Source organism: Lithobates pipiens, unplaced genomic scaffold, assembly GCF_037356315.1.
Source record: "Lithobates pipiens isolate NorthernLeopardFrog02 unplaced genomic scaffold, aLitPip1_a1.2 Scaffold_1, whole genome shotgun sequence".
Lineage (NCBI taxonomy): Eukaryota > Metazoa > Chordata > Amphibia > Anura > Ranidae > Lithobates > Lithobates pipiens.
In genome coordinates, this window is record NW_027507685.1 from 94,473,981 (window position 1) to 94,492,753 (window position 18,773).

Here is an 18,773-nt window from a genome sequence, read left to right on the forward strand (position 1 = left end):
TGAGAACAACAGCAATATATCAGATCTTACACTATATCACTATAAGGCCCCGGGTAAGGGAAAACTCAGTTCTCTTGGGGAGTGGTTCCGCTGATAGGCGTGAATGACTCGAACTGATTGCGGGGTTGAGCCACAGACATTAGGGCTGTGTAAGAAGATCCTTGTATAAGGAGGTGGTAGTAAATTCCCTCCAGACAGACCACGTTCTATGAACTCTCTGGGACGTCTTCTTATTAGTATGAGTCATGTCCTCCATGAGGTGAACCGCTGCGATCTTATGCATCCAGCATTTCATCGTAGGAATTTTGGGTTGGCCCCACAGAGCAGGAATTAGAGCCTTGGCTGTGTTCAACAGATAAGGGAGTATGGAGCGTTTGTACCGGCCCACAGAGTCGGCAGTAGCGTGGAAGAGAATGGTCCATGGATCATTGGGAAGAGTGAAGCCTGAGGTCCGCTGTATAATTTGGATAACGTTGGACCAAAATGGTTTGATGAGCGGGCAGGACCACCAGATGTGGGCATGAGTAGCCCTGAACCCACAATTCCTCCAGCACAGCGGGGAGTTTTCAGGGAACATCCTGTGCAGTTTCTCCGGAGTGTAGTGCCATCTGGTGAGCAGCTTGTAGTTGACTTCCACCATTTTTGAGGCAAGGGATGAAACGTGGGTTAATTGCAGTACCTTTCCCTTTTGAATGTCCGTCAGGCTTGCGTTTAAGTCCTCTTCCCATCTAGCTAGATACAGCGGGTGTGAGGTATAAAGGAGTTTGATAAGGGCCTTGTAGAACAGTGATAAGCAGTGCAATGGAGGATCCTTTGGATAAAATATTGTTTCAAGCTCAGTGAGGCCTTCAGGACCTCTCAGCGGGCAAGGTAGAGCCCGTAGGAAGCCCTGTAACTGAGCATACCTCCACCTGTCCAGAAAAGTAATTGGTTTGGAGACAAGGATATCCGATAAAGGCTTGATGATATTGGTCCGAAGGACCTGGTATAGTAGCAGGGGCCGATCAGGGGACCAGGTCCGAAAGCCCGGGTCTAATAGGCCAGGCAAAAAGTACCGGTGGTTGAGAAGCGGCATTAAAGGGGAGTTGTAGGACCAGGAGAACTTCTTGTGGAGGTTGTCCCACACATCTAAGGTGGAGAGTGTTAGCAAGGAAGTATCGCTACTGAGATGTTGTTGTTTACGAGGAATCCAAGGCACAACCGTAAGATCTGCGGCAGATAAAAAGTGTTCCATGGTAACCCACAACTTGGTGTTTGCCGTGTACTTCCAATCGGCTATCCTGGAGAGTATGGCAGCATGATAGTATGCCCTAAAATTTGGTAAGGCCAGACCCCCAGCGTCTTTGGAGCAGTATAGTACGTCTCTGGAGACCCTGGGCTGACTGTTCCTCCATACGTAGCGGGAGATCATGGTCTGTAATGTTGTGAAAAACCCTACGGGTACCCCCATGGGGATCATTTGAAACAAGTATAGCACTCTAGGCAATATGTTCATTTTAATAACATTATCCCTCCCCAACCAAGAGTGTGAGAGTCTCTTCCAGTTTCTCAAGTCCTCCCTAATGTTATTCAGTAAGGGAAGGTAATTATACCGAAATAGGGAGTGGATGTTAGGTGTTAGGTAAATTCCCAAGTATTTCATGGTTCTTTGAACCCACCTGAAAGGGAAGAGGGGCCTTAGAGAATCTGCCTCATGTCTGGGAAGGTTGATGTTCAGGATTTCTGACTTAGAAAGGTTTATTTTGAAGTTAGAGAGCTTTTGATAGGTAGAGAGGGCGGACATTAAATTAGGTAAGGAGATACAAGGGCGCTGGATAAGAAACAAGATGTCATCAGCATACGCTGCATATTTATGGATCGTGGAACCTATCTGGACCCCATGGATATTGGGATTATGTCTAATGGTTGACAAAAAGGGTTCAAGGGTAAGGGCAAATAGAAGAGGAGATAGTGGGCAGCCCTGCCGTGTACCGTTATACAGAGAGAACGAGTCACTCAGAGACCCGTTTATGCGGACACGAGCTGTGGGGGCGGAGTAGAGGGAGGATATGCGGTAGAACATTTTGGGACCTAGTCCCAGATGACGCAGGGTCGCTTTGAGGTAGTCCCAGTCCACCCTATCAAACGCCTTTTCAGCATCAGTAGACACTAGTAGGGTGGGCTGGGAGCACCGCCGCACATATTGAATCAGGGTTAAGGTCCTGAGGGAGTTATCCCTAGCCTCCCTATTAGGTATGAAGCCTGTCTGGTCTTTCGAGACCCAACTGGGGATAAGAGGAAGTAACCGATTGGCTAGGACCTTAGCATAAAGCTTAACATCAATGTTAAGCAGAGAAATCGGCCTGTAGCTACTGCATACTGTAGGGTCTTTACCTGGTTTTGGTATTACTGTAATGTGGGCCGTGAGAGATTCCGGTCGCAGATCGGAGTTGCGTGATATGGAGTTGGCATATGCCGTGAGGTGGGGGAGTAGGATATCACTGAACGTTCTATAGTAGGTAACGGTATAGCCATAAAGGCCTGGGGCCTTCCCCGTGGGTGAGGACTTCGGGGCAGATCGGAATTCCTCCACCGTAAAGTCCTCCTCCAGGGCTCGGAGTGCGGCTGTGGATATTGCGGGCATATTAGCCTCTTTTAAGTACACCCGTATGCGGGAGCACTTTTCCCTCAGGGATGACGAGGGCGTGTCACTCTGCACGTTATACAAAGCGGCGTAATAGTCCCTAAAAGCTGCGGCAATGTGCGGAGTGGCGTGTACTAAATCGCCATTGGGGAGCTTTATTTTGGGGATAAAAGACCTAGTTTGTTTCGCCTTGAGGGATCTTGCCAGCTGTCTTCCTGGTCTATTGCCCCATTCATACCCCATCTGAGCAAATCGTTGAAATTTCCTTTTGGTATCAAGATCCAGGAGGGTTTTTAACTCCTCCCTTTTCAGAGTGAGAGCTTTTAGATGGGCCATATGGAGAGTAAGTTTATGCTGTTTGTCTAGGGCCGCAATCTGACCCAGAACCTGCGCGACCTGCCGACCATACTCCTTTTTTTTTCGCGAACCCAGTTCAATAAGTCGTCCCCTCATGGACGCCTTGTGAGCCTCCCACACAACAGGGGGAGGGGAGTCGGGAGAGGTATTGTCTTGGAAGTATTGTTCCATTTGGAAAGGATAACTCTGAGACCTCTACCTGATTAGCAAGGAGAGAGTCATTGAGTTTCCAATTATTGGAGCGGTGTGTTAAGGAGGGCATGGTCAGACATATCGTCACGGGCGCGTGGTCAGATATTGTGGCCGCTCCAATATGGGCGGATCGCAACAACTGGAGATGGTGATGGTCTAAGAAGATATGATCAATGCGTGAGTACGACTGGTGTGTTTTAGAAAAGTGAGAGAAATCCCTACCTCTAGGGTGTAGCATCCACCAAACATCGATCAGTTGTAAATCGAGAAGCCTGCGTTTAAGAGAGAAGAGTCTTTTAAACGGGATGTTGGATCGGCCCTGTGAGGTGTCTAAGATAGGGTCTAAAGGTATATTAATGTCTCCCGCTAGAATAGTGATGCCCTCTGCAAAATGTGCTAATCTGGAGAGAATCTGGGAGAGGAAGGCAAGCTGGCACTGGTTGGGGCAGTATACATTCACCAGAGTGCAGCGTGTGTTACCCAGGAAACCCTTCAAAATAAGATACCGACCATGATCATCCGCTGACATTACATCCAGGCGGAAGGGAACACTGCTGCTGAAACCTATGGCCACACCCTTCGCTTTGTTAGTATCAGACAGGCTATAGTACCATTGCGGAAAGTGGGGGAGGTCAATTTAACCGGTGTTGTATGTGTCAGGTGCGTTTCTTGAAGAAAGGCAATTGAGCAAGCGTTTTTTTTCAACTCACGGGTAATTTGGTGTCTTTTTGCAGCAACATTTAAACCCTGCACATTATATGAAGTTATTGTTAATGAGGCCATAACATCAGCAGAGTGTAACCTTTAGACCTATATTTCCACGCAAGCCAACCTGGGGAGGGAGAGAGAGGGGAGAGAGAAGTAGAGGGAGGAATAAGAGAAAGGAAATGGAAAAAGCATTCTGAAGCATCGAGAAAACACATCTGTAAATAAATCATTGGGAACATTTAACAAGTCATGCAGAAATCTGCCATGATCTCTGAGGGGAAAGGGAGAGTAGGTGGCATGCCCGGCCTCTAAGAAGGAGTCGGGAGGCGTATCGTAAAAGCCACCCTCTCTCACCAACCCCCGAAGGGGGGGGGGGGGGGTTTAACAGACGAAGGGCACATGGGAGTAATGTGCCCCGCCAGCGCTCAGCTATGCACATATGTCAGAGAGAACAACAAAACAAAAAAAAAAAAAAAAGGGGAATAGAAAACATACTAAGCAGCAGCAACTGAAACCTATGACTGCACAGAAAAACCACAGAACTCAGTAAACAATGTCCAGGTAAGCAAGTAGGAATACTTACGGGACCGGTTCATAAAAAAGGGGGTCCCAGGATTGGAGGGCCAACTCAAGTTCAGTAATGGAGCTGGAAGTGCATGTACTAACAGGGGATATGCGCATACCAGCAGCTCAGAGGCATAACTACTCCAACCACGGGTCTCCTCCGCCAAGTCATAAAAAGGAAAACTAAAGTGAGTTGGAGCGTGAGGAGACCAGAGACCCAACAAAAACTTAAGGAAAAATGAAAAGTACAAACAATGGGCTCAGTAGACAATCAGCCGTTCTTCTGTGTAGAACCTGGAAGGAACGTGCGTCTCTTTTTAGACGGGGTTCTCCGCCATTGGGCTTCCGGCGTAGAAGTAAACTTGGGTATTTGGACCTGCCAGCCCGGGAGTTCCACTTGTGGCAAACTGAGTTCTTTTAGAAATGTGGGGAGATCCTCCGGGAATCGCAGGGTGTGGGAGCGGCCGTTTTTAGTGGCAATTAAACACGCCGGGAATCCCCATCTGTATGTAATCCCATCTGCACGAAGAAGATCCAAGAGAGGTTTAAGAGCTCTGCGACGGTCTAGAGTGTCCTTAGATAGGTCTGGGAAAATGCTGATGGTGGCTCCGTCAAAGTCTATGGTAGGCGTGCTACGCATTTTGATCATCACAGCATTTTTGTCCGAGAAGTAGTGCAGGCGGCATATGACATCTCTTGGCTGGTCCGAGGAGAAGTTGTGGGGGCAAAGGGCCCGGTGTACTCGGTCAAACAACAATGGCTCGGTGACCGGCTTTCCCAAGATTGTGTTAAGGATGCCTCTGATCGATGGTACAAGGTCATTGTCACCAGTGGCTTCCGGCAGACCTCGCACATGCAGATTATTCCTGCGATTTCTGTTCTCGAGGTCCTCAAGCTTGTATGACGAAGCCCGCTGGGAAAACGCTAATTTTGTGACCGTCTCTTGTAATTCTTTAATGGCGGATGCTGTCACTGGGAAGCAGGGGGTGTCTCACAGTGCTCACAGTCCACTCCACTCCTTCTCTGGGATACAGAAGGCTACACAGTGTGCCGGTGATATGGGCGGCCTGCAGGGGGACCCAGTGGGGAAGAGGTGGAGCAGGGTATGGCAGCCTCTGTCATTGTGATCCCTCAGGGGGCGTCTGAGCCAACCCCACAGTCCCCCACAACACTCACCCCAACGCAGGTCTCCCCGGCCTTCACAAGATGGCTGCCGTCCGCCGTCCTTCGCGGCCCGTTCGGGGGGGTTCCCGGCGGGGCCCGGCACAGAGGGATGCCCCCGGTATCCTCCGGTGTCTCGCGGGGGCCCCCTCACTGCTCCCGGCTCCGTGCTGCCCTCCACGCCGCCGCTGCAACTCCCGGAGAGGCGGCCGCGGCAGGTAGGCCGCAAGATGGCGGCGGACGGCCTCGTCACAGGCCGCGCTGCTCGAGCGCAACAGTGGGACCGCAATTTAAGGCTGGATGCTTCCCGCAGTAGCTCCGCCGTCCCTCGATGTGGACTGCGGGCGGCCAGAAACTGAGGATGGTGGCGGATTACAATCTGCTGTGAGGAGCTCCGTCACCACACGTCTGCTCCGCTCAACGTCCGGCCACGCCCCCTCAAAGTCTATCTTTTTGCTGCAATTTCTATATAACTGCATTAGTTGCCCCTTGGGTATATTCCTTATCCAATGGGGATGATGACAACTATTGGTCGGAATAGACCCGTTGTGGTCTGTGGTTTTGAAGAAAGTGAGTGTACCAATTTTCCCATCCTGTTTAAAAATCTGTAAATCTAGGTAGTCTATGCTTTGTTCGTTCCAATTTCCTGTGAAGGAGACGTGTATATTTTGGCTAATTTCATCAAAAAAGTTTTGTAATTCTTCCGGTGAGCCCCCCCCCCCCCCAAATAATAATAATATCATAAATGTATCTACGGTAAAGTTTGAGGTTTTTCCTAGGTACACTATATATTTGCTCTTCTTCCCATCGGTTTAAGAAGAGGTTCGCCACACTGGGAGCATACTTCGCTCCCATGGCTACCCCTTGGTTTGGGTATAGTATGTACCTTGTTACCAAAAGTAATTGTGGCCCATTGCCAGTTTGAGACCCTCTAGAATGCATTTAATTTGGTCCTGTTTCAGATCCGACTGCTGTTGCAGTGCCCATTCTACACTGCTCAATGCATCATCTTGTTTGATGTTGGTATACAATGAGTTGACTTCTATAGTTACCAGGATGTCCTCCTCCTTTATGTCTACATTCCTTAATTCCGCAATTAGCTGCCTGCTATCCTTCAGATACGACTTTTCTTCCATGACTAAGGGCTGTAAATAACCATCTATATAAGCCCCTAGTCTAGAGAACAATGACTCTATGCCACTGATTATTGGTCTTCCGGGTGGATTTGTCTGGTCTTTGTGTATCTTAGGGACATAGTATATTACTGGAGTTTTTGCTGCTTAGGGAGTTAGATATCTTGCCTCTTTTTTGTTAAGTATTCCCTTGTCTTCTCCTTTTTTGACATATGCCTTTAGCATCTTTTCATATTCCTTCTTAGGATTTTCTTTCAGTTTCTTGTAGGTGTCTTGCACATTTAGTAATTTCTCGCTTTCCTTCTTATAACGAATTTACTTATAACTATAATTTTTTTAACGAATTACTAAATATGATTTCCCCATTTCTTCACCCCCTTTTTTTCGCAGTCCTTTTTTCACAGTCCTACATGGGGTCTGGACATTTAAGCTTGTCTAACCCCTTGTGGAACTAGCTGCCAATTAGAACAACAGTACCCCCTAGATAGGGTCAAAGGTAGTACATACCAGGGTACATAAGTAAATAAGGGAATCTACCTCAAATGACCATATAGGTATAGCTTTGCTTTATTAGGGTTTTGGGTTTAACCTTTCCACAAGGTAATAAGGGTTTGATGATAATTTAGAAAAGTCCATTTAGGGCGAATGTAATTCATTCATAAATAAAACTCCCTATATAGAGATTTTATATATAAGAACATTTTTCAGGAAAAAAAGCTTTTGAAAAGGATTCTTTCTGAACACTTCCCCTTTAAGACATTCTCCTTTTAATTCCAATTTTAATTTTAATTTTATTCTATTGCCTATTTACTAACTCCATCATTCAAACTATTGGAGTACAAAAGTACAGAGAACATAATTTGATTATACACATGTGCAACCCTCCTGTCCCTTTCCCTTCCCTGAATATTGTCTCCCCTTTTCACTTTTCATATTTTCATTTTTTCCATTTAATTTTTTCATTTTTTTATCATTAAATATAAAAAAAACTGTATTCATTTTTTATTAAAAATCTTTTTAATATAATATTTTTTAATCATTTTTTCATTATTATTATATATTATTATATTAATTTTATTTGTTGGGGTATCACTTGTTAATTCATTTTATTTTTTTATATATTTTCATTTTTAATGTTTAATTTTTATATTAGATTTACAATTTATGTGTGTTTATTTTAATCTGTATTTGGGAACCTACATAGTATTGCTATTGGTACGCACTGTATATAGATTCTAATGAACCTACGATCTTAAATGCTAATAGATGGATTTTGCAATAAAAGTAGCAGATGGATGTAGTGCAATACCCTTTCGCATGCCAATACATGATTAAACAGGGCTGGTAAAGAGCACTTCTGATACATACAAGTAGTTATCCCGTTTTCCCTTAAACAAAATGGCGTTTTAACGCTCGCGCAAGCACGGTATGGGCACTACACCCTATATTAACCACTTTCAGACCGGACCATTTTGCTGGTCAATGACCAGAGGTCTTTTTACAATTTGGCACTGCGCTGCTTTAACTGGTAATTGCGCGGTCATGCAATGTTGTACCCAAACAAAATTTGCGTCCTTTTTTTCCCACAAATAGAGCTTTCTTTTAAAGGTATTTGACTGACTCTGCGATTTTTATTTTTTGCGATATAAACGTAAAAAGACCGCAAATTTTGAAAAAAAATGATATTTTCTATTTTTTGTTATTAGAAAAATCTAATAAACTCAATTTTAGTCATACATTTAGGCCAAAATGTATTCAGCCACATGTCTTTGGTAAAAAAAAAAGTCAATAACTGTATATTTATTGGTTTGCGCAAAAGTTGTCACATCTACAAACTAAGGTACGTTTTCTGGAATTTACGCAGCTTTTAGTTTATGACTGCCTATCTCATTTCTTGAGGTGCTAAAATGGCAGGGCAGTACAAAACCCCCCCAAATGACCCCATTTTGGAAAGTAGATACCCTAAGGAAATTGATAAGAGGCATGTTGAGCCCATTGAATATTTTATTTTTTTGCCTCAAGCGATTGAATAATGACAAAAAAAAATTTTTTTTTTTTTTTACACAAAGTTGTCACTAAATGATATATTGCTCACACATGCCATGGTTATATGTGGAATTGTACCCCAAAATACATTCTGCTGCTTCTCCTGAGTATGGGGATACCACACGTGGTCGACTTTTTGGAAGCCTAGCCGCATACGGGGCCCCGAAAGCCAAGCACCGCCTTCAGGATTTCTAAGGGCATACATTTGTAATTTCACTCCTCACTACCTATCACAGTTTTGAAGGCCATAAAATGCCAATATATTTTTTTCACAAAGTTGTCACTAAATGATATATTGCTCACACATGCTATGGGCATATGTGAAATGACACCCCAAAATAAGTTCTGCTGCTTCTCCTGAGTACGGGGATACCACATATGTGGGACTTTTTGGGAGCCTAGCCGCGTACGGGGCCCCGAAAACCAAGCACCGCCTTCAGGCTTTCTAAGGGCGTAAATTTTTGACTTCACTCCTCACTACCTATTACAGTTTTGAAGGCCATAAAATGCCAAGATGGCACAAACCCCCCCCCCAAATGACCCCATTTTGGAAAGTAGACACCCCTAAATTTAGGGGTACACTAGTGAGACTAGGTAATAAATGGTGGGTGCCCTGAAACTATAAAAAAATAACTAACCAACCAGTGTCACCTGTAACAGTTATATGGTGATCACTGGTGAAAGGGTTAACTAGGGGGCAATCAGGGGGCTTTATGCGGTAGTATATGGGGGTCCCTGGCGCTATAAAAAGCTGCTGCGAACCTAAATACCTACCTGCCTAACTAGCGTCACCTGTGACACTAATACAGCGATCAGAAAAACGATCGCTTATTAGGCTGGGTTCACACTGGAGCGATGCGGGACGCCACGAATCCGCGGCGGGTTCCCGCATCGCATGCCTCCCGGCGGCAGTTCACACTGCCCTATGCGAACTGCTGGGAGTGTCAGTGAAATGTTAATGACACCCCCAGATCAGTTCGCATATCGCAGTGCGATCTGCAAACTCGGATCGCATGGTGTGAACACCCATGCGATCCGATTCTGCTGCGGACCAAAAAAAGGGTCCGGTGCGAATTTGCGGCGGGTGCGGCGCGAATTCAGCCATACTATCTGTATGGCTGAACTCGAATCGCACAGAGATCGGATGTGATTTGCACTGCAGTGCGGTGCGAATCACATCCGTTCTCATAAACCGCTGCAATGTGAACCCAGCCTTAGTGACACTGGCGACGGGGGGTGATCACGGGGTTAAACCTTTATTGGGGGGGTTAGGGGGGTACCTTAGAACTAAAGGGGGCTAACCCTAACTGCCCTAACAGTTATTACAGTCACAAATGACACCCACCGGGTGATCAGGGGGTTAAACCTTTATTAGGTAATAAATGGCGGGTGCCCTGAAACTATAAAAAAATAACTAACCAACCAGCGTCACCTGTAACAGTTATATGGTGATCACTGGTGAAAGGGTTAACTAGGGGGCAATCAGGGGGCTTTATGCGGTAGTATATGGGGGTCCCTGGCGCTATAAAAAGCTGCGGCGAACCTAAATACCTACCTGCCTAACTAGCGTCACCTGTGACACTAATACAGCGATCAGAAAAACGATCGCTTATTAGACTGGGTTCACACTGGAGCGATGCGGGACGCCACGAATCCGCGGCGGGTTCCCGCATCGCATGCCTCCCGGCGGCAGTTCACACTGCCCTATGCGAACTGCTGGGAGTGTCAGTGAAATGTTAATGACACCCCCAGATCAGTTCGCATATCGCAGTGCGATCTGCAAACTCGGATCGCATGGTGTGAACACCCATGCGATCCGATTCTGCTGCGGACCAAAAAAAGGGTCCGGTGCGAATTTGCGGCGGGTGCGGCGCGAATTCAGCCATACTATCTGTATGGCTGAACTCGAATCGCACAGAGATCGGATGTGATTTGCACTGCAGTGCGGTGCGAATCACATCCGTTCTCATAAACCGCTGCAATGTGAACCCAGCCTTAGTGACACTGGCGACGGGGGGTGATCACGGGGTTAAACCTTTATTGGGGGGGTTAGGGGGGTACCTTAGAACTAAAGGGGGCTAACCCTAACTGCCCTAACAGTTATTACAGTCACAAATGACACCAATGCAAAAAAAAAAAAATGCAATTGGTGTCACTGTGACTGGGGGGCAGGGGTAATTGGGGGGGTGATCGGGGGGTGAAGGGGGGTGTGAGTGTGCCTGGCATGTTCTACTGTGTAGTGTCGTGTTGGTGCAACTCACCGATCCTCTCTCCTCGGTGCCGGAACGAAAAATACCGACACGGAGGAGAGATTACATCACTTCCTCTGCCTGTGTTTACATTACAGGAGAGGAAGTGATGCAATGCTTCACTTCCATTCGTCAGGAGCGATCGCGAGGGGGTGGCCATGAATGAATGGCCGCCCCCTCATCCCGGATCGCTCCTGAACGGATACCGACCGCCGCTGGCACCGGGGGGGGGGGCCCGATCGGGCCCCCCACCCGCGGGAAGGCAGGGACGTACAGGTACGCCCATATGCCTGCCCGTGCCATTCTGTCGACGTATATCGTCGTGCGGCGGTCGGCAAGTGGTTAAGAGAGAGGTGTACCAAAATGGCCGCTCCAGATGAAGTCTGATGAAGAAACGCATAGGGTGTGGCCATAGGACGTTCACTCTCTCGAGGTGGCAGTGAATTTATCTAGTGATATACGGCGCTTGTATATCTGTATCCTTGTACATTTCTTTTGATTTAATAAACCGGATTACGTTGCAATATCACACTATGGATATTCTCCTTTTTTCATCCACTATCCAACTAAATGTATTGCTGTGAGGATAAGTAAGAAGCACTTGGACCTGTACTATATAGCGACACAGGGGCTCACACTGTGAAGGCGCTGTTACCCCTGCAGGGGCAGGGGAGCTGGCGAGTGCGAAATTTGATTCCTGCATGAAAATCGCACCGGGCTTCCATTTCCCAGAACCTAAGAACCACTTGAGCACCAGTGGCTTTATTACTGCTTGGAAGTTTTCAACACTTATAATAATGTGGTTTTATGGATGTTAGATATTGAATATCATATCACTATATATGTTTGTTTGTAGGACTTAGCATTTTTAATCTTAAATATCACTTGGGTACCAGTCATTTTAATTTCTAGCAAATGTTTTTTTATGAATATTACTCATACTATTGTCAATATTGTTATCTTTATACAATATGTAGAAGCTTGATTCTAGCACTGAGTATTTTTATTAAGCACTAATCACTTTACATATCTATACATTTTTTTATTTTTTTTGCTTTTTTTTTTTCCTCATTCCAGACCTGCGGCATGGGAGTTTTGTATACACTTTAAAATAGATTTCACATTGGCACCTTGTGACAGCACTGATCCCACACTCCGATTGAGTGCTTCCGTCATATACCACTTCCTCCCAGCCTGAATATAGATATCAGATAGTCCAACCGCTCACAAGCACAAAACAAGACCACACTTGCTTAGTGCTAACATGGACTCATTTACATTATACAAGACACAGACAGGTGGCTGGAGGTGATGATATTAGCATCTAAGAGTTTGTGTCCCAATAGTGTGATTCAGTCTATTGCTAATATGGCATGTACATATCCAGAGTCTGTGTCTTGGGGGGGACATGGATCTGAATCCAAGTAACACCACCTCGGGGGTCCCCAGGCATACAGCTCACAAAGAGCACCGTTCCCCCAAATGCGAGGGCCCATAATCACAAGGCAAGAGGCTCGCATTCGCTCCCCTCCAAGAGCCTCGGTCCCAGCTATGTCTTTCACATTTCTCCCCTTTCGGCAGGAGACTAACACAGGAGGAGACCCAAGATGGGTTGACTCCAAAGTTAGTCAGGGGTTCCAGTCCTCTAATGCTGGTATCCACACAGTACCCCAGATAAAGTGTCCCAAACAGAGCATTACTGCATCATCTTCTCACCATGGGCCCCTAGAACTACTGCAGGTGTGGGGCAGAGGTCTTGGACCCTCTGTCCGGTGGCCAGCACTTCAGCTGGAGGAGTCTCTTGTAACTCCACAGTTGCCGGTGCTGGGCAGAGGTTGGTAGCACTCTGACCTGTTGCCAGCACTTCTGCTGGGGACTCCACATCCACCGCTCCGGTTAACTGTTGTGGCAGGAGGCTGGCTTCCTCCACTCCCAAATGGTGTAACTGCCAAGGGGAAGGTGAGCCGTCTGATTCCTTTTCTTCCGTTCCCTCATCTGGCTGCTGGGATGACATTTCTCTATCACTGTCTTCCAGGTTCACAGATCTTTGCTGGAGAGGAAAGACTGCTTCCTCCACCCTGGCCAACTGTTGGGGAGGGACAACAAACACATCCTCTCCCTTCTCCCCCTGTATCCTGATCTGCTGCTGGGAAGTGACCACTACCTTGTCACCCTGAACCCCTGGAACTGCCACAGATGTGGGGCAGAGGCCTTGGACCCTCTGTCCGGTGACCAGTGCTTCAGCTGGGGAAGTTCCTTGTAATTCCAGAGATACTGCTGTTGGTGCTTGGCAGAGCACAGTAAAGTTTGGCCCTAATACCAGCTCTTCTGCTGGAGGCTCATCCAGTTCTTCTTCCTCAGCAGAAAAGTCTATCAAATCCCCTGTCTCTGCAACTGGTGTCTGGGTTTAGAGTTTCACCATCTCCTGTCTGTGGAACCCAGAAGATGCTATCGGTGCTGAGCAGAGGTTAGCAGAGCTTTGCCCTTTTGTCAGCACTTCAGCTTTGGGGATGGCAATCTCCAGATTTTCCACTGCTGGTTCTCCGGCATGCTACTGGACAGGCACATTCATCCATCCAAGATCATCCCATGCAGAAACAGGATCATGAAGGTCAGTCAGCACTTGCTGCATCTGCCAAAAGTCCTCCGCGTCCATAGCTGCGGGGGCAGGTTGGCAAAGCACACTGTTACTCTGCCACATTGCTGACTCTTCAGCCAGGATTTCAGAGTTGTCCACTGGTGTTTCCTTATAGTCCCAGGCAAAGGGAGCCCAGCCCTGGCACTGAGCAGAGTCTAGCAGCCATCTGTAGGCGATCTCCACCTCCCATTCCTGATCGGCCAGAAACTCCAAGTCTTCCAGTACTCAGTGCACTTCCGAGACGTTCAGTATCTCTTTTCTGTAATCCATGATTTCATCCAACCGCCACTCCAAATCACTCCCAAAGTTAGAGAGCCCTGTCAGCTTCACATACAACAGTCCCAGGCCGCCGTAGCTTAAGCCTTCCATTGGGCTGTCATCCGCTATCCAGGGATATGCTTGGGATACATGCCACCGGAGGGCTCTGTAACTCTCATCCAGCTTCATCTCTGCCCAGACCAGCCTGCTTAATTCAGCTATCTGCTCCTTGTGCAGTTTTTCTCCTAAAAACAGCACCCGCAATCCATATTGCGACCAGTACCTTTCCTGGTTGGAGGGGAAAACCTTTCCCTGGTGGCGCTGCTCACAGGCTAGCACTTCCTTACAGAGTCCGCAGCGAATAGAATCAAACCATCGCAGCAGGATCTGCTCTGATACTGGTCCTCTGTGCTGTAGCTGCATCTATCGCAACCTCCTTCTGAATTCCTTTTCCATGGCGGCTGGTATCTGTACCTCTCCTCCTCTCCTGCTATCCAGACCTTGGATCCAGGTGGATGTTTGGCTGTTCCAGACTGCAGGAAGTGTCCCACTGCTTGCCACCAATGTGACGGAACTGATCCCACACTCCGATTGAGTGCTTCCGTCATATACTACTTCCTTCCAGCCTGAATATAGATATCAGATAGTCCAACCGCTCACAAGCACAAAACAAGACGACACTTGCTTAGTGCTAACATGGACTCATTTACATTATACAAGACACAGACAGGTGGCTGGAGGTGATGATATTAGCATCTAAGAGTTTGTGCCCCAATAGTGTTATTCAGTCTATTGCTAATATGGCATTTACATATCCAGAGTCTGTGTGTCTTGGGGGGACATGGATCTGAATCCAAGTAACACCACCTCGGGGGTCCCCAGGCATACAGCTCACAAAGAGCACCATTCCCCCAAATGAGAGGGCCCATAATCACAAGGCAAGAGGCTCGCATTCAGTCCCCTCCAAGAGCCTCGGTCCCAGCTAGGTCTGTCACACTGTGTATGAGAAATAACTTGTTATTATGACAATTTTGTAAAAAAAACAAAAAACAAAAAAACATTCTTCTTTTTCCCAAGAATTGTGGGAAAAAATTACAACTTCAAAAAACTCACCATGCCTTTTACTAAATACCTTGGACTGTCTACTTTTCAAAAAGGGGTCATTTGGGGGGGTATTTGTACTTTCCTGACATTTCAGAGCCTCAAGAAATGAGATAGGCCGTCAGTACATCAGATGTGATCAATTTTCAATGATTTGCACCATAGCTTGTAGACTCTTTAACTTTCAAAGAGACTAAATAATATACACTAATTTGGTTTATTTTAACCAAAGAGATGTAGCCGTATACATTTTGGCCCAAATTTATGAACAAAAATTACTTATTTGCAAAATTTTATCATAGAAACTAAAAAAAAGTGTTTTTTTTTCAAAATTTTCGCTCTGTTTTAACTTATGTCGCAAAAAATAAAAAACCCAGTGGTGATTAAATGCCACCAAAAGAAAGCTCTATTTGTATGAAAAAAATGATAAAAATTTTGTTTGGGTACAGTGTTGCATGACTGAGTAACTGGCATTCAAAGTGTGAGAGTGATGAAAGCTAAAAATTGGTCTGGTAAGGAAGGTGTATAAATGCCCTGTATTGAAGTGGTTAATAAATGTGCATGCAAGAAAAGGATTTGAATGCAGAGCCAGAAAAAATAAATAAAAATAAAAACATTTTCTATTGAGAATTATTTAATTTGGAGGATTTTACTTGGAAAAAAAATATATAACTGGCACTCCTTGAAAATGAATAAAAACATTGTTGCACGGTGTCTTTGTTTTAACGAATTTGCATGCAAGAAAATCATTTGAATGCAGAGCCAGTAAAAACAAAAAAAAACCTAAAAAAATAATTTCCTATTGAGGATTATTTCATTTGGAGGATTTTACTTGGGGGGGGGGAAAGGTAAATAACCAAAATCAGGATATCTGGCAACTCCGAAAATAATACATCTGTATCTCTATGTGGAATTTGGGGATCCTTTGGAGAATGGGGATCTATGCAGATATACCGGTCAGCAGTAATGGGGTGCCAAAAAAATCGTATTTCCTTTTTTCTTTTATCTTTATCCTTCACATATTACTTTGCTACACCTTCTGGTTTTCAATAAATTAGGAAAACTCTGCACTTTGTCTTTCAGATATTCCCTGGGAACAAGGACTCAGACACCCCAATGTGGGTCACTATGGAGGCTCCTGGTATAGCACGATTTCTTAAACTTCACCCCGAGAAATGGAAGGGCGGCATTGCGTTGAGGATGGAAGTTTTGGGGTGCGGAGTATAATATGTATGCAATATATAATTTGTGTATATATATATATATATATATATATATATATATATATATATATATATATATATAAATAAATATGTGTGTGTGTATATATATATATATATATATATATATATAAAATATTATTTTCATGTATCTATTCATACCCTGAAGGCCGTGTCCATAAGCATACAGTTTGTTAATTAAAAAAATGCCTAACCAGACCTGCCTCTCTTTGATTTGAATGTATTTAGATAGCGAATGTACAATAATTATTAAAATAAATTAATAGGGCCAGTTTACTTTGTTGTATGGGCCAATTAAATTGAAAATATTGTTTTCTCTTTAAAATCCACAAACATTAATATGTGCTTAAAGAGAAACCCAACCCTTACTATTAAAATGTTTACATCTTAAAAAATTGTACCTGTATAAAAGTAAAAAAAACATGTTTACTAGTCCATGGAGTCCAGCATTGTTTTTGTAGGAAAAGTTTTCCCTACACTGCTGCTGTCCGGCCCCGCCACCTTGAATTAATTTCTGTTCAGGGGTCTACAGAGCCCTGCGCTATGCCTGTGCATGCGCTGAACCTCTTGTGCATATCCAGATACACCACGGACCCCGGCCAGTAAACTGGTAGGAATGCCTTTGCCGTTTTTTTGCACGTGGTACTGCGATCTGCCTCCTGGGATTTCTACGTCACTCACCCCATGAAGCAGATTGCGGGGTCTCGCACATGCCCAGAAATGGAATGTGATGTCTGGCAGGGGGTTCTCCTGGGATGAGTGGTGTAGAAATCCCAGGAGGCAGTTCTTAGGACCTTGCAAATGCGCCTAAATGTCACAATGGATCCCGGAGTGACCTGTGACATTCCTGTGCATGCGTGGGGTCCGGGCATGTTATCCTCACCCAGGTGAGAATGTGTCAGAAACCATGAAAACAGGCCGAGACAGAAGTATAGTTAAATCACACTTGTTTAATAATAAAAGTTAAAAAAACAAACGTAGTCAAAACATAGCCAGTAACCGGAACGGATAGTCAGCCAAGCCAGAAGTCAGAGATCAATGTAGTGGAACAGCAAGCAGGATCTGGAGCCCGAAGGGATGTCAGCAAAGCCAGTCTTAAACCACTTCAGCTTCGGAAGGAATTTACCCCCTTCCTGACCAGAGCACTTTTTTGCTATTCGGCACTGCGTCGCTTTAACTGACAATTGCGCAGTGGTGCAACGTGGCTCCCAAACAAAATTGGCGTCCTTTTTTTCCCACAAATAGAGCTTTCTTTTGGTGGTATTTGATCACCTCTGCGGTTTTTATTTTTTGCGCTATAAACAAAAATATAGCGAAAATTTAGAAAATAATGCAACATTACTTTTTACTTTTTGCTATAATAAACATCCCCCAAAAATATATAAAAAACATTTTTTACCCTCAGTTTAGGCCGATACATATTCTTCTACATATTTTTGATAAAAAAAAGCGCTTATTGATTGGTTTGCGCAAAAGTTATAGCATCTAAAAAATAGGGGATAGATTTATGGCATTTTTATAAAAAATTTTTTTACTATTAATGCCGGCGATCAGCGATTTTTTTTATCATGACTGCGACATTATGGTGGACACATTGGGCAATTTTGAAACATTTTTGTCACTAATACAGTGATCAATGCTTTGAAATTGATTACTGTAAAAATGTCACTGGTAGTGAAGGGGTTAACCACTATGGGGTGGGGAGTAGTTAAGTGTGTCCTAGGGGAGTGTTTATAACTGACTGGGGTATGGGCTTGTGTGACATCACACTGATTGCTGCTCTGGATGACAGGGAACAGACGATCAGTGTCCTGTCATTAGGCAGAACGGGGAGATGCTGTTTCCATCGGCATCTCCCCGTTCTAGAGCTCTGTGACACGATGGAGACCGCGGGTCACGTGGGCTCAGTAACGTAGCTTGCGGTCGGCGCGCCAACGGCGGGAATTTCAAAGTAACGTAGGGGTACGTTACTTTGCCCAGCTGTGCCATTCTGCCCACATAGGGCACCTTAAGGCGGCACAGTGGTGTAGTGGTTAGCACTCTCTCCTAGCAGTAAAAAGGGTCGCTGGTTTGAATCCCAACCACGACACTACCTGCCTGGAGTTTGCATGTTCTCTCTGTGCCTGCGTGGGTTTCCTCTGGGTACTCCGGTTTCCTCCCACACTCCAAAGACATGCAGGTAGGTTAATTGGCTTCTGTCCCAAATTGGCCCTAGTATATGAATGGGGACCTTGGATTGTGGGCTCCTTGAGGGTAGGGACCGATATGAGAGTGCAATGTACTGGGATAGGGACAATTGCAGACACTCACTCTGGCTGATCTGAATGGATTGGTGTCTTTATTGAACCTCACTATGTAACTATGTATATATGCCGACAGCAGTCGGCAAGTGGTTAAACAGGAACGCAGGGGATAGTCTCTATGATGTTGACCAAGGCGAAGACAGAGATCCTCTGGATTGGACGGCTTAAGTAGGAAGGACTGACGAGCAGGATCATCAAC

At 45.4% G+C, this 18,773-nt stretch overlaps 1 protein-coding gene across 1 annotated transcript in view; it reads left to right on the forward strand.

Annotated features, from left to right (window-relative positions):
* Window positions 1-16,703, forward strand: part of F8 (coagulation factor VIII) — a 278,437-nt gene extending 261,734 nt beyond the window's left edge. Inside the window, exon 26 of the mRNA XM_077465186.1 lies at window positions 16,114-16,703. Coding sequence (XP_077321312.1) covers window positions 16,114-16,257 — 144 coding nt within the window. The 3' untranslated portion in view covers window positions 16,258-16,703. The remainder of the gene's footprint in view (window positions 1-16,113) is intronic.
* Window positions 16,704-18,773: the final 2,070 nt, after the last annotated feature.